The sequence below is a fragment of the Plodia interpunctella genome, chromosome 21 (genome assembly GCF_027563975.2).
Source record: "Plodia interpunctella isolate USDA-ARS_2022_Savannah chromosome 21, ilPloInte3.2, whole genome shotgun sequence".
NCBI lineage: Eukaryota > Metazoa > Arthropoda > Insecta > Lepidoptera > Pyralidae > Plodia > Plodia interpunctella.
The window spans coordinates 4,298,355-4,311,258 of record NC_071314.1 but is presented as its reverse complement, the minus strand read 5'-3'; the positions used below and the strand labels follow the sequence as shown (position 1 = coordinate 4,311,258).

General features: G+C 36.0%; 3 protein-coding genes across 4 annotated transcripts in view; 1 reads left to right on the top strand and 2 right to left on the bottom strand.

Moving 5' to 3' along the window:
* Positions 1-1,528, bottom strand: part of LOC128679074 (small G protein signaling modulator 2-like) — a 37,002-nt gene extending 35,474 nt beyond the window's left edge. Inside the window, exon 1 of one of the 2 annotated variants that reach the window (XM_053761059.2) lies at positions 1,357-1,528. The gene's annotated coding sequence lies outside the window, so the exon portion shown is untranslated. Of the gene's footprint in view, positions 24-1,356 lie in introns of those variants that run through there. The other variant, XM_053761060.2, reaches the window with a different exon arrangement.
* A 1,025-nt stretch (positions 1,529-2,553) lies between these two features.
* car (carnation) lies at positions 2,554-10,020 on the top strand. The gene is made up of 11 exons (XM_053761329.2): positions 2,554-2,797; positions 3,222-3,421; positions 3,609-3,791; positions 4,134-4,254; positions 4,694-4,847; positions 5,261-5,424; positions 5,845-6,018; positions 6,436-6,561; positions 6,794-6,979; positions 7,184-7,304; positions 9,170-10,020. The coding sequence occupies exons 1-11, from the start codon at positions 2,681-2,683 to the stop codon at positions 9,448-9,450; spliced, it is 1,827 nt and encodes a 608-aa protein (XP_053617304.1). The 5' UTR covers positions 2,554-2,680; the 3' UTR covers positions 9,451-10,020.
* Positions 10,021-10,060: 40 nt separating this feature from the next.
* Positions 10,061-12,412, bottom strand: Exo84 (Exocyst 84). The gene has a single exon (XM_053761328.2). The coding sequence runs from the start codon at positions 12,294-12,296 to the stop codon at positions 10,245-10,247; it is 2,052 nt and encodes a 683-aa protein (XP_053617303.1). The 5' UTR covers positions 12,297-12,412; the 3' UTR covers positions 10,061-10,244.
* Between the last annotated feature and the right edge of the window lie 492 nt (positions 12,413-12,904).

Here is a 12,904-nt window from a genome sequence, read left to right as displayed (position 1 = left end):
CCGCTGAGGGCCAACAGGCCTACTTATCCTGGGTGGATTCCACGATTGATTGTCGCGCCCGCTTTGGTGGAAGTTGTCTATAAAAACTGTCCACAAAATTTGAGTTGTTTGCACGCCACACTTATTATTTTGTTATGATTAATTGTTACATTCTGCGTTATTTCAAGTCTTTAACCTCTGATGAAAGGAGGGTTCTTATAATATTTTAACATGCGTTTCTATTAAATATATCTGTTTAAATTCGCTAGTGAGATTTGTATTATTTCATTATAATTATGTATTGTCATTTGTATATAATGTAATTTATTTAAATAATATTTTACCAAAATAATTACTTAATTTAACCTGTAAATAAGAGCGTAATTTTTTTGACCGAGTGAGAGAAGCGAGCGAGGTCTAACATTCTACTTCGGGCATAATAAAATACATTTTTTGTATGTATATTTGTAACGCGATAACTTTCGAACCGTTGGTCCGATTTTGATGAAATTTAAAAGATATGTAGGATATGCCAATAGACTTTTTAACTTCTTGTGGCATCAAAATCGGTTCAGTCATTTTTAAAATATTCACAATTTTGTAAAAATTTATTGTGTTCGCGGCGAACAACTAGTGTAATAAATCATAACAAATATGTTTATACGTTCAATTTTTTGACTACAGCATCGTACTTAGTCGGTATGGCTACCATGCTCTTCCTTAATAGAATTAGTTATGGCTTTTGTATGAATTTTCTTTTAAATATTTATCCTGAGCGAATATATAGACTTCAATTCGACCTTACGACCGCTATAAAATTCGTACTACATATATATTTTATTATAATGTTGTACAATACGGGTCATAAAAATCCTCTCATCCAAAAGTAGGTAACCATTTAGTTCTATCAAATATCCACGATGAAACTCAAAATCTAATGCCGGCTAAACACTATCGCCGTACTCAGACAGATGCCGACGACACGAATACATGAAAATAGTTTGTGCTTTCATTACCGGAATTAAAAACCAGCAATATACGCCGAAACCTCCAAATTTCGGCGAACTGTTTAGCGACATAAAATCATTCGGCATAACATTATTTTCTTTTGCTAATGCTACGAATAAATAAATGCTACGCAAACGCGCCAGCCTCTACGACAGGTTGGTCTACGAGCTACGCTACTATGCTACATGCGACATCTTGTAGCACAGCAATCACTTTCAGTGTGTCTTATTATTATTTTTACCTAGGTACGTTTAACTTCACAGTTATTACAAAGTATACGTTATAACAATACTTCAAACCTTTATATTTATCTTTACATAATGTCTTATAAAGTAGGTTTCTAAAAGTGGTATAGGTAAATGTTATTACCTGCTGTCGCCTGCAAAAGTCCAGAGTAATACAATAGGTATTTTACAAACTGGGCAGCATCAGGTTCAACGGTAGGTACCCGTTGCAAACTTCCCAACGTTCGTTACATATTTGCATTCAAAATGTTTATACATTAATTATCGCCTCATACACCATTCACTATGGGAGGATATGGAATGGTGCTATTGTAAAGCTAGCTGTGTGGTTCCTACAAACCAAAACATAATAGGTACCTAAGTACTTTAGTTATACACGTTTGGTTTGGAACAGCATTTTTCCTCTGCTACTTTTAAAGAGAATACAGTGCATGCGGGCAGCGCTTCGCAGTCTGTCCTCATTCCAATACGTTGCTGGTACCAAAAAAAATCTTTCATAATATTTATTATTTTTATGAAAACTTATGAAAAATTTATCTATGGCACCTTGTCACTCCTCGTTTTGCTTCAATGAGGTTGAATACGATTACCAACCATATAATTCCATGATTTGAATGTTTTTTTGAATGTCTATAGTCGGGCCCGCTGCGCCATGTTTTGAACAGAAAGAACATTGTTCGAATAGAACTTTAATAAGAACATTTTATATCGGTGTACATCAATGTTGCCATGAGGTAGGTAAACGTACAACAAAGTACTTCTTCTTCGTCGAGACAACCATTCGGAATTTTGCAAAAAGTAACTTTCAAACACAAATATAAAAACATTACATTCTTTCAAAATACTTCTTTTTCTTCGAGTCAACCTTTAAGAATGTTGCAAAAAGTAACAAAGTAGGTTTTTATCTTTTGAAAATTTATTTAGAGGACCTTCATAGTTCACTCTGTAAATCTAGAGGTCTCCTCTTCCATTCATACCTATTACATTAACTTCATTAATTATTTTTAGAAAAAAAAAATCTTTTAGCGATCGATAGAGGTTGAGTTCGTCAGGCGATCTACGTCTTCGTTACTTTTATTAAAAAGCTGCTGTACAAAAATAAAGTCAACTAATGTCAAAATTGACTGACATTGACAGGTTGTCATTGTACCTACAAGATAAAGAAAACAAATATCTAAGTATTTATAATTTATATTTACTCTCCCTTATATCCGTATGTATGTATAATATATGTATATGCTTTTATATTTTAGGTTACACACTGAACCGTTTTTCAATATTGATATTATAACATGTCATATTCCGTGTCAATCTCAAACTTGACGTTGGCAAAATCATCGTTTTGGCAAACAATGGAGCCATGAAACTTAAAAAAAAAAAGAAAACAAACAACCTACGAAAACAAGAATTGGTATTTATTTTATTTGATTACCTATCAATTCATTATCATGAAAGATCCAAAGATGAGTTCTCACCTATCCGGAGGGCGGTTGAACGTTAGTCTTGTCCAGGAGACCATGAGAAAAGATTTGCTAAATCTCCTGCAACTATGTGAGGGACCTAAAGTGAGTGACAATATTATTTGCAAATTATACTTATTTATAATGTTTGCCCGTCTGCTACATTCTGCCCACTCGGACAGTATCACTTGAAACGCCATATGTACCCTGCCGAATTATCCTAATCTTGTATAAATTGCCATGAAGGCAAGTTGATTCTGACATTCAAATCTGCTAGAACCAATCCAAATCAAACCCCGTCTCTGCCGTTCTCCGTGGTGCCACACAGATCTGTAATTTTGCAGTTTAAGGGGCACATTATATGGAACATAGTCTGGGGAATATTCATCATTTAAGAACTTTGTTCTTGTCCGTGCAGTCATCTCTGTATTGCATTTTCAGATTTTTTCTTAGCTATCTAAGTCCTAACCTACTGTCAAAGCCCTATTTCTGCATGTATGTATTTTATATTTATATAATACTATTTCAGGTGACCATATGGGATGAATGGCTTGCTGGTCCTGTAGGACTCATAGCACAATACTCCCTGCTCGAGGAACACCAAGTTGTAGAGATGTACCCCTTAAGACCAGGCAATATTGGAGTTAAGGCATATAAGCATATTGTCTTTATAACTCGGCCCAAACTGGTTTTGATGGACTTGGTTGCGGACTATATATTATCACTAAGGTAAGCCATACAGAACATATTATACCTATTATAGGGACATGATAATTTTTCTATGAATATATTTGATTTTTCCTATATTATTTCTAATGACCATTAAATCACCCTTTGCATTATAATGGTAAACAATTTCAACAGAGTAACCTAAAAACCTGTATTATCTGTATCAAATACATATAAAATATTGCAGGAACAAAGGGAGTTCTTCCCAAGTGGAGTTCCACTTGTTCTTTGTGCCACGCAAGAGTGAGCTGTGTGAGAAGCACCTCATCAACCGAGGAGTCTTCCTCAGCCTCTCTGTACAGGAGTTCAAATGTGATATCTATCCGTTTGAAAGCGATGTAATGTCTTTGGAACTACAAAATGATTTTAGGTAAGTAACACACAGTATTACATATTTATCAAAGTGGTGGTGGTACAGTGGCTAAGACTGTCCACTATAATTCAAAGGTGTGTTTGAATAACAATTTGTGTGTAAAGTCACATAAGATGCCTTTAGGTGAATGGAATTAAATCCGACACTAGTGTTGGCAATAACACTTGACAGAAGAACAAAAGAAGAATCTTTTGTTTGATGGAGAAGATCAGCCTCAGCCATCATTCCAGACCAGCATGTAACCAAATATTATTTAAGTACAAATTTAATTAAATATATGTTTACAATTGGTATAATTTTAAGAAAAGCCTTTCATACATTATTTTTTATTTTGCTCAGAGAAAACTACTTGGAAGGCGATCCAACCTGTATCTACAATTCAGCACAGGCACTTCGGTCCATACAACAATTGTATGGTATCATACCCAGAGTGTATGGAAAAGGGGTGGCTGCAAAACAGGTATTATTTAAAATTTATTGCACACCTGTTGAAAGAGAAAATTAGAGAAAATTTTTGTATTTTTGTTTCTTGTTTGCAATTAATAATCTCTAAAATTACTGGGTCAATTTGATGAAATTTGGCACAGTGATAGACAAAACCATCTGGAGTAACAGGCTATATTATGGTTCTACACGAGCGACGAGGCGGGTTGCTAGTGTTATATATATATATATATATATATATATATAACACTAGTGTTATATATATATATATATATATATATATATATATATATATATATATATATATATATATATATATATATTATATATATATAAGTTATAGATGAGTTATATGAGATATTATGAGTTATATATATATATATATATATATATATATATATATATATATATATATATCTATAACTTGTTGCCAAAAATAAAAAATATATATGCAGGTCTGGGACCTGTTCACGCGGCTGAACAAAGAGGAGCAAGGCACGGGACCCAAGGGGGCGTCGACCTCTTGCATCGACCAGCTGCTGCTGCTCGACCGCGCGGTGGACCTCGCTAGCCTCATGACCACTCAGATGACGTACGATGGACTTATTGGTTAGCATCTGATTGTAATAGAATAGAAACATTACAAACGCGTCGCCAAAGTCACTGGAACTACTCTCTCTCTTCTTCTCTAATATCACCCAAATGCATGCGGGGCTGTGACGCCGTGAAACCTGGGGTCGACGTAAAAAATAAACCTTAAAATTTTAAGGTCGCCTGTAATTTTTAATCTGCCTGACGTCAACCCATCATAGTTCTTATTCTTTATATATCCTTCTTCTATTAGTTGCCTTACAGCAGCTAAAGCTCGTATGTCATCCAAGGGAGGATGTGGAGTGGCCCTACATTGAGCTGAATGTAAAATACAAAAGGTTTTTAAAATGTTCATTTCAAATTATCTAAACATCAAATCAAATCATAATAGCATATAAAATCTCCTACTTATTTATTTTTCATATTCTCAGACGAGCTATACGGTATAAAAAGTTCGACGGTATCGTTCCCTGGACACAAGTTCGTGAGTCCGGACGACCCAACGCCCGAGGTCACTGGCCGCGAGAGGAAGCGCATCATACTCAACTCCAGCGAGGAACTGTTCGCTGAACTCAGGGACTGCAACTTTGCTGAAGTAAGTTGTTGTTACAAGCTTACTGACCTCGAGGTCACTGGCCGCGAGAGGTAGCGCACCATACTCATTCCATCCGGGACCTTAGTAGTAGATATAATTTTGCTATATGGCATATAATTATTTGTTTACACCTACAAGCTTAATATTTAGGAAAGTAAAAAATAGGCATTTTTTAAAATAAATAAACAACTGAATAATTCACTTATTTAACAAATACTTATTCTGTCTGTTTTTCCTTATCAAGTGGGTTTTCTCAAATATAAGAATGAGTACTATGTTCGTTATTATATTAAAACTTATTAAAACTAATAGTTACTTTGAAACTTAATCAAAAATAATGAACCCAAAACATTAATCTGGACTTCGAATATACTGACCTTCAAAATACATAAAAATAACCTACGCGTTCTAATGAAACAGGTCGGGCCGCTACTGTCGAAGAAAGTACACCAAATCAAGACACAACTGGAGGAGCGCCACAACCGCAACAAGTCTGTGCAGGAGATCAAGCAGTTTGTGTCGCGTCTGCCACAGATGTTGGCCGCCAAGTCCTCGCTGGCCACCCACATGGCCATCGTCGAGTATATCAAGGAGGTTATATGTCTGTCTCTCTCTCTCATTTTAGTTTATTTTTTCGGTTATTCTCGTCGCCATTGAACGTTGAAGGCCAGGATCCGCTTTCCGACATTTTCTCCTCAACTTCGCACGATCTCCGGTATCAATAGTTGTCACACCATTGGCACGTATTTAATCCTTGACGACATCTCAGGTATTATGTATCAAATCAACAGTAATGGAGGACGTCACAAGCACGACAAGGCAGACAAAAATGTTCATGTGTTTTTTACCTTTTGTGTATTGATTGTGTATTAAACTTTTCAGATTTTCTATTTGACCCAAAGTTAGATACCTGTCAGGTAATATGCTACCGCTTATAGCATCATTGTTTGATTTCTAAGAACTTGTATTTTTTTAATAAAAGTCAATTATATTTTTCATAATATATTGCAGACGACAGATAGTTTCGAATTCCACGACACAATCCAGTGCGAAGAGGAATTCCTGAACTGCATTGACAATGAGAAGGTGTCTCCCTATATAGAAGAGCTCATCGCTAAAAAGGAACCACTCACAAAAGTAAGAAGATATTATTTTTATATCAAAATCAGGGTGTGTTAGAGAGCGATCTATACTATTCATATTTGTAGTATTACGTTATAAATATCACGAACTTTTTTTTCTTTGGCGGCTGCATTGTCGTTGAAACGTCAACTAATAAAAAAAGGTTCGCAATAAAAACTTAAACAAAAAAAAGAATATTGAAATACGTTGATATAATTTAAACGAAAATGTATTTTTTTCCATTCAGGTCCTGCGGCTAATTTGCCTGCAATGTGTGACCGGGTCCGGACTCAAACCCAAAGTCCTCGAGTACTACAAACGGGAGTTAGTACAAGTGTATGGAATGAGCACTTGGCTCACACTGTGCAACCTGGAAAAATGTGGTCTGTTAAGGCCTCAAGCTGGTGCTAGGCAGTACACAGTTCTTAGAAAGGTACATGATTTATTTATGAAAAAAAAAAATAATATCATTCCATGTCTATCTCTGTCTCTCCCTCTTTCTCTCTCCACGAGAAAGTAAGAGATTTCTCGTCCTCAGCCGTTAAGCATCTTAGAAACACGGTTCTTAGAAAAGTAATGGATTCATTCACCCATTTTCAAATATTTTTTTAATAATAACATTAGGATTTTATTTCAGGCATTGCATTTGACCATGGACGAAAATGAAATAGAAGCCAAAGAGAATTACCTCTCATCAAAATATACGCCGCTGACGGTGCGACTCAGCGAACACATCGCTAAGAATAAAGGTTGGAATGGTAAGCACTTTTGAATCTTACATTATAGGTATATTGTCTTTGCCGTCAAAATATGATATTAATGTGTGACAGTGAAGAAAAATCTTATATAGAGTAACTGAAGAAAAAATCTTCTGTCGACAAAGTGGCCGGAACCACGCCTCAAGCCTTAAAATAGGACCACTCCATATTCTCCTATGCATGTCGTACCAAGCGACTAATGGACCCATAGCCACCCATAGTCTAGGTACCTGATAGGCAACCATAGCATTCCCAAGGAGGGTCGAAGTCAGGCAGGCGGCCGGTTGTAAAATCTCAGCAGAATCTTCAAAATTCAAAGATTATCATTTATGTTTATTCCTACTACGCGGCATCACAGCCTCGAACGCATACCAAATGCTAGTTTTAAGTATAATTTATTCAACTGCAAAAATTACGATAAAACGAAGCCCTTATCACCACTACATTGCGTTGATAATGACGCATACGCAAATATGAAGATACGAAACATTAACACATAGTTACGCTAGCTCCAATTGGCATGCAGCTCATTTGGCAGTGACCTAAATAACATCCGCTCGGTGTAAACTAGTGAAACCACATTGATCATGGGATTCTAGACTTGTTCCATGCCTTTGCTAGGGCGTTTAAACGATTATCATATAACACAATAATATTATTTAATTGAAGCACAAAAACAGATCTAGTCATACCTACATGATGTCTAGTTAAGTAGTTTTGAGATGTAGGGTTAAATCTCCTAACACATTTTATTATTATTTATTATACCATAATCATTGATATTATTAATACCATAACCATTATATTGACTGAATAAAACTATATTCAGTCAATATAATTGTCAAAAAGAACCAAAAATACTATGTATCTATCGTTTTACTATATTTGTATTTTTACTATAATGTTCTGCTATTTATTAATGTTGCTAAATTCAAAAGTTCACCATCCACTGATGGCGGCAGAATTTATTAAATCACTATCAACACAATCCTCACTAGGCAGGTGACGGCTAACGTGAAATATATTTCACGGTAATAGAAGCCAATTTGCTATAACATTTTGTTGCTACTTGAAATGGTTAAAATTCATGGGCCGTTACAATGTTTACCTATAGAGCGCGATTAATGTTTGTTTTTATGACTGCGTTTTGATTGCCTACGAAAAACGTCGACCACGTACCTAGCGTATATTTGCATATTTAGACGGACCACTGTATTATTATTGCCAACGCCCACCTGTTACGTATCGTTAACAGCAGTTGAGTATATTGAATGAGCACTATGACTATACCAGCTTCTATTCGTTACCTTATTGTAACAAGCAAGCTTACTTTAATTTGGCTCCGGTTACACTTTTCTCTCATGTCAATCATATAACCAATGCGAATTAGTACTTGTACTACGATTTGTTCTATTAGTAAAACAAACAGCACTAAATATATAAAGAACGCCTCATAATACATAGGGAATTTTTATCACACTATGGTGAAACTGAGTCGGTATCGATATCCAAAGAAATCAATGTCAATCAAAGTACTACATATTACACATAGTAACCATAATACATTCAAATATATATACTAACTAGAGGTTGCGTGGGGGCGCGAGGTGCGGGCACCTCGCGAGGTAGTCGTGCGGCTGTAGTTTTAGTCACAATGTTTGTTGTCGAGTCGGATTTTTCCGGGACAATGGGGTTACCTTAAGTAGGCATGTCATCCACGTATGAAGTGCGCAGCTCGGCCTGTGACTGGTTCGGTTGTCGAGTTGAGATTTTCTGGTGAAGTGGTGGAGGGGTGACCCGGCCTGCGGCTTCGCCACGCAGCTCGACCGAAATCGAAATTTTTCAATGAAATATTAAACTTCCAGGTATTCAAGAAATATTAGGCTTGCTACCAGGTCCGCCAATAGAAGTTCTCCAAACTTTACAGCCTCGAATGGCGAGAAGAAACTCAATTTCCAGCGAGAATTCGTCAGTGGAGAATCCAAGAGTAATCCTAGTGTTCTTCATTGGTGGTTGTACATACCAAGAGATCTCCGCACTAAGGACCATTAGCCAACAAGAGGACTCCAATGTAGAATTCGTTATATTGACCACCAAGCTGCATACAGGGACTACATTTATCGAATCTCTCATGGAAGCTGATTAATTTGATTAATTTTTTATGCTGTCTTATTAGAAATTACTATTCCTGATGGGAAATTTTGTCCATAATATCAAGAATTTTCGAGATCAATGATAAGTAAAGATTTATGATTACTAGAATAAACAATGCTAATCTGCAGATAGATGACCATTAATGATTTTGTATTTGTGGATAAATATTGGTGAAGACACAATTACAAATAACTTCATTAGTATGTAACGAATTTTGAGTTAAAGGCTACCCAGTGTTTTAAATATTAAGTTACAGATATTAAACATGTCTATAAAATGTCCAGTTCATTAGATCCAATATTGTCAGGATGATCTATGTATTTGTAATGTATTGGATGATCTCTTAAAAATGGACTGTGGGGTGTACACTCAGCAACACATTAATCTACCCCAATTAATTTCAAAGTTGCTACTGCTGCAAGGAGATACCAGCTAAGTAACTTGACGAGTGATTGACTGTTATTATATATTATAGATAAATGTATTTTAGTTTTGTAAGACACAAAGATGTTTATTATTTAATCAAGATTTGGTATATTAAAAGCTTTATATCTGTCCAAAATATTTTATTTCTTTATATTCTAGAAATAAATTAGACAGTGAACCATTAATTCTGGTTTATTAAAATTTCATATTGATAACTCGCATATAATATAAATTTTGATTTGATCAGTTTTAAATAAAGTTACAAAACTCCTGCATGCTTACTACCTATATATTACAGTTTTAAAGCTTCAGCGCACTTACAAAAAATAGTGTCATACACAACATGGTATTCCTCTAGTCTCATAAATACTCATTGCTGGTGTACTTGGTGATGTTTGATTTCTTTGGAGGTGCTACATTAAGACCAAACTGCTTTGCTAGTCCCATTAACTTCTCATTGTCATAGCCAACCTCTTCCTTGTAACATCTTAGCATTAGAGGCATCACTGTATCCAAGATAAACTTAAAATTTTTCTGGGCATAACTAAAATCATTACCTACAGAGAGCATAAGGCGAGATTTGAATATAGCATGTATGCATTCATCTAGTACATCCATCATGTCTTTTGTAACAAGTTTCAGTCCAATTTTCTGCACCGTTATTACAGATTGAGCGAACCAGATTGTACTACTGGATAGGTCAACCCATGTTTCATTTATAATATACTTAGCTAATATAAGGCCCAAGTTTTCCATTTGAATCAAAAATTTGTTTACTCCACCTTTAGTGTGCATGTTCACTGGGGTCCATTTATCCTCAGAAACTTTGCTTTTCATAGAATCAAGAATTTTCTCTTTGTATTCTCTCAAGGCTTTTGTGATTGGTGACCGAAGGCAGCTGTCCAACTGAAATCTCAAATCGAGACCAAACTCACAAAATAAAGTACACTGTTCACGTAAACTGGCTACACATTCTAGCACAGAGTCTAAAGCACATTGCGGGGTAAATACTTGCTTTATAATTTGACTCATTAAAATTCTAAGTTGCAGGCTAGCCCAAACTATGAAAGCGCTTAGTTTATTCTTAGGAAACAGTGTAATGAACTCTGTTAAGGCATCACTAAGTGAGCAAAAGAACACTTCTCCCACTTGCTTCACATAACTATTTATTGAGCCTTCCAACTGGACTCCTTTCACATGAACTTTGACTGTGTGACTACATATTGCTAAAAATAATTCACACGCCTGACTGGTCATGTTGAATTTGTTCAATATAATAACTGGGTGACGAGATGATCTTAAACCTCCTCTAGGACTCCAGTTGTGAGTAACATCAAGTTCTTTCAATAAAATTTCTATCAATACTTTTTGTTTCTGTTCAATTTTTTTTATTATGTCTTGTTTCTGCGGGTGATTATTAAACTCCTGAGTGTTCAGTGTTCTTTGCGCTGACATCATCAAATCATATGTTTTTTGGAAATGTCTTTCTACAATCAATACATCTAGCTCTTCAGTAACATCTACCAGCCATTCAGGCAAAGGAGGGATTTGAGGAGAAGGCAACTCCTCTACAGAAAGACTAGGAGAATCTATTGATGCCAACTTGGGCTTCTCTTGAGCCTCTTTTTTCTTTTGTTTGGAATTTTCTTTTTCAATATGCATCTTTTTAGCCAGCTCAAACTTATCGAGCCAATCTTTTTTAATTGCCAAACTATTGCACTGAAAAACTCTTGTGTCTGGGAAAGCCAGAACCTTAAAGGCTTGCTTAACATTTCCCAAATCTCTCACATTCACAGCAGCTAATGTACTAATAGGATAGCTACACTGAAACTTGTATCTCATACCGCCTCTTCTATTTGATATCCATGAGGTTAACATCAGGCAGTCATTGAATAAATATACATGCATTCTCTGTATGGCAGTGTTTTCATCCGCATCTATCTCTAACAGATCGCCTTCATGGAGAAGAATTCTGTCAGGAGTGTCTAGAAGGTTCATGCATCCTTCAATCTTATCTGTGATGGAATTTAACTTACTTTTACGTTCCTCCTCTGCTCTTTCGGCTTCTACATCATGATTGTCAAGTGATTCTCGGGATAAAGTATTTTCGTTACCTAGAATTGACGCGTGTGATAGCGTAGTTAGCACCGTACGTTGTTCGCTTAGCAGATGAGACAATTTGTACATCTCAGCTTCTAGGTGGGATATTTCGGTAGCAGTCTCGATGAACTGCATGTAGTTTTCGTAGACATTTTTCTTCAGAGCACTTGCGGTTTCCTCGGCTAAAGTTTGAATTTTCTCCTTTTGCTGCTGAAGCTCCTCCCCCCCGACGCATGATCTCGCTAACTCTTTTACATAGCGGTCGGGGCTGAACTCTGGCACCGCGAACTTTTCCATATTGATATCCGACATTGCTACACATAAATATTTATAGTTTTAACGGGTTTTACTAGTAAAAGCCGTGGATCTCATCATTTGATACACGAACGACAGACAAGACGTATCTACCCATCGATGCAAAATGTCAAAAAACCGTTTTGTTTATGCTGCTTTGTGACATCTTTGTTATTGCTTGACAGTATTAACTTGCAACGTTTAGTTATTTATTGGTAAAGAAAAGTTATATATTTATTGCCGGCGCCAGGCCCTTTCTAAATCTATGCTTAGAATAGTACCGCATACAACAACGCATCAAAAACGGTGTATTCCATGGATGATGGATATTGCCGATATTGCCCACGGGGCGGAAGCTCTTTCTAAATCTATGGGTATTGCTCATATTCTCCTCTATGGTGTCTATGGCTCAAGTCATACTCCGTTCAATGTACTCCGTACTCCGTAGTAGGTATTTATTAAATCCGTGTGTCATGCATATTTAAAAAAATGCAATGGCACGACCATGGATTTAGTAAGTACTAGGTACCACATAGTACATTGTTATATACTACGGAGTCATGGATTTAATATGTACTTCGTACCTACTAATTCCATGGCCGCGACAGGAAACTATTTCAAAACTA

Bases quoted from the DNA above. Each gene is read 5' to 3' on its own strand.
- car (XM_053761329.2), top strand. From the start codon at position 2,681: ATGAAAGATCCAAAGATGAGTTCTCACCTATCCGGAGGGCGGTTGAAC. The intron at 3,422-3,608 runs GTAAGCCATACA...AAAATATTGCAG, and splicing joins GACTATATATTATCACTAAG to GAACAAAGGGAGTTCTTCCC. The intron at 7,305-9,169 runs GTAAGCACTTTT...TTAAACTTCCAG, and splicing joins TAAGAATAAAGGTTGGAATG to GTATTCAAGAAATATTAGGC.
- Exo84 (XM_053761328.2), bottom strand. From the start codon at position 12,296: ATGTCGGATATCAATATGGAAAAGTTCGCGGTGCCAGAGTTCAGCCCC.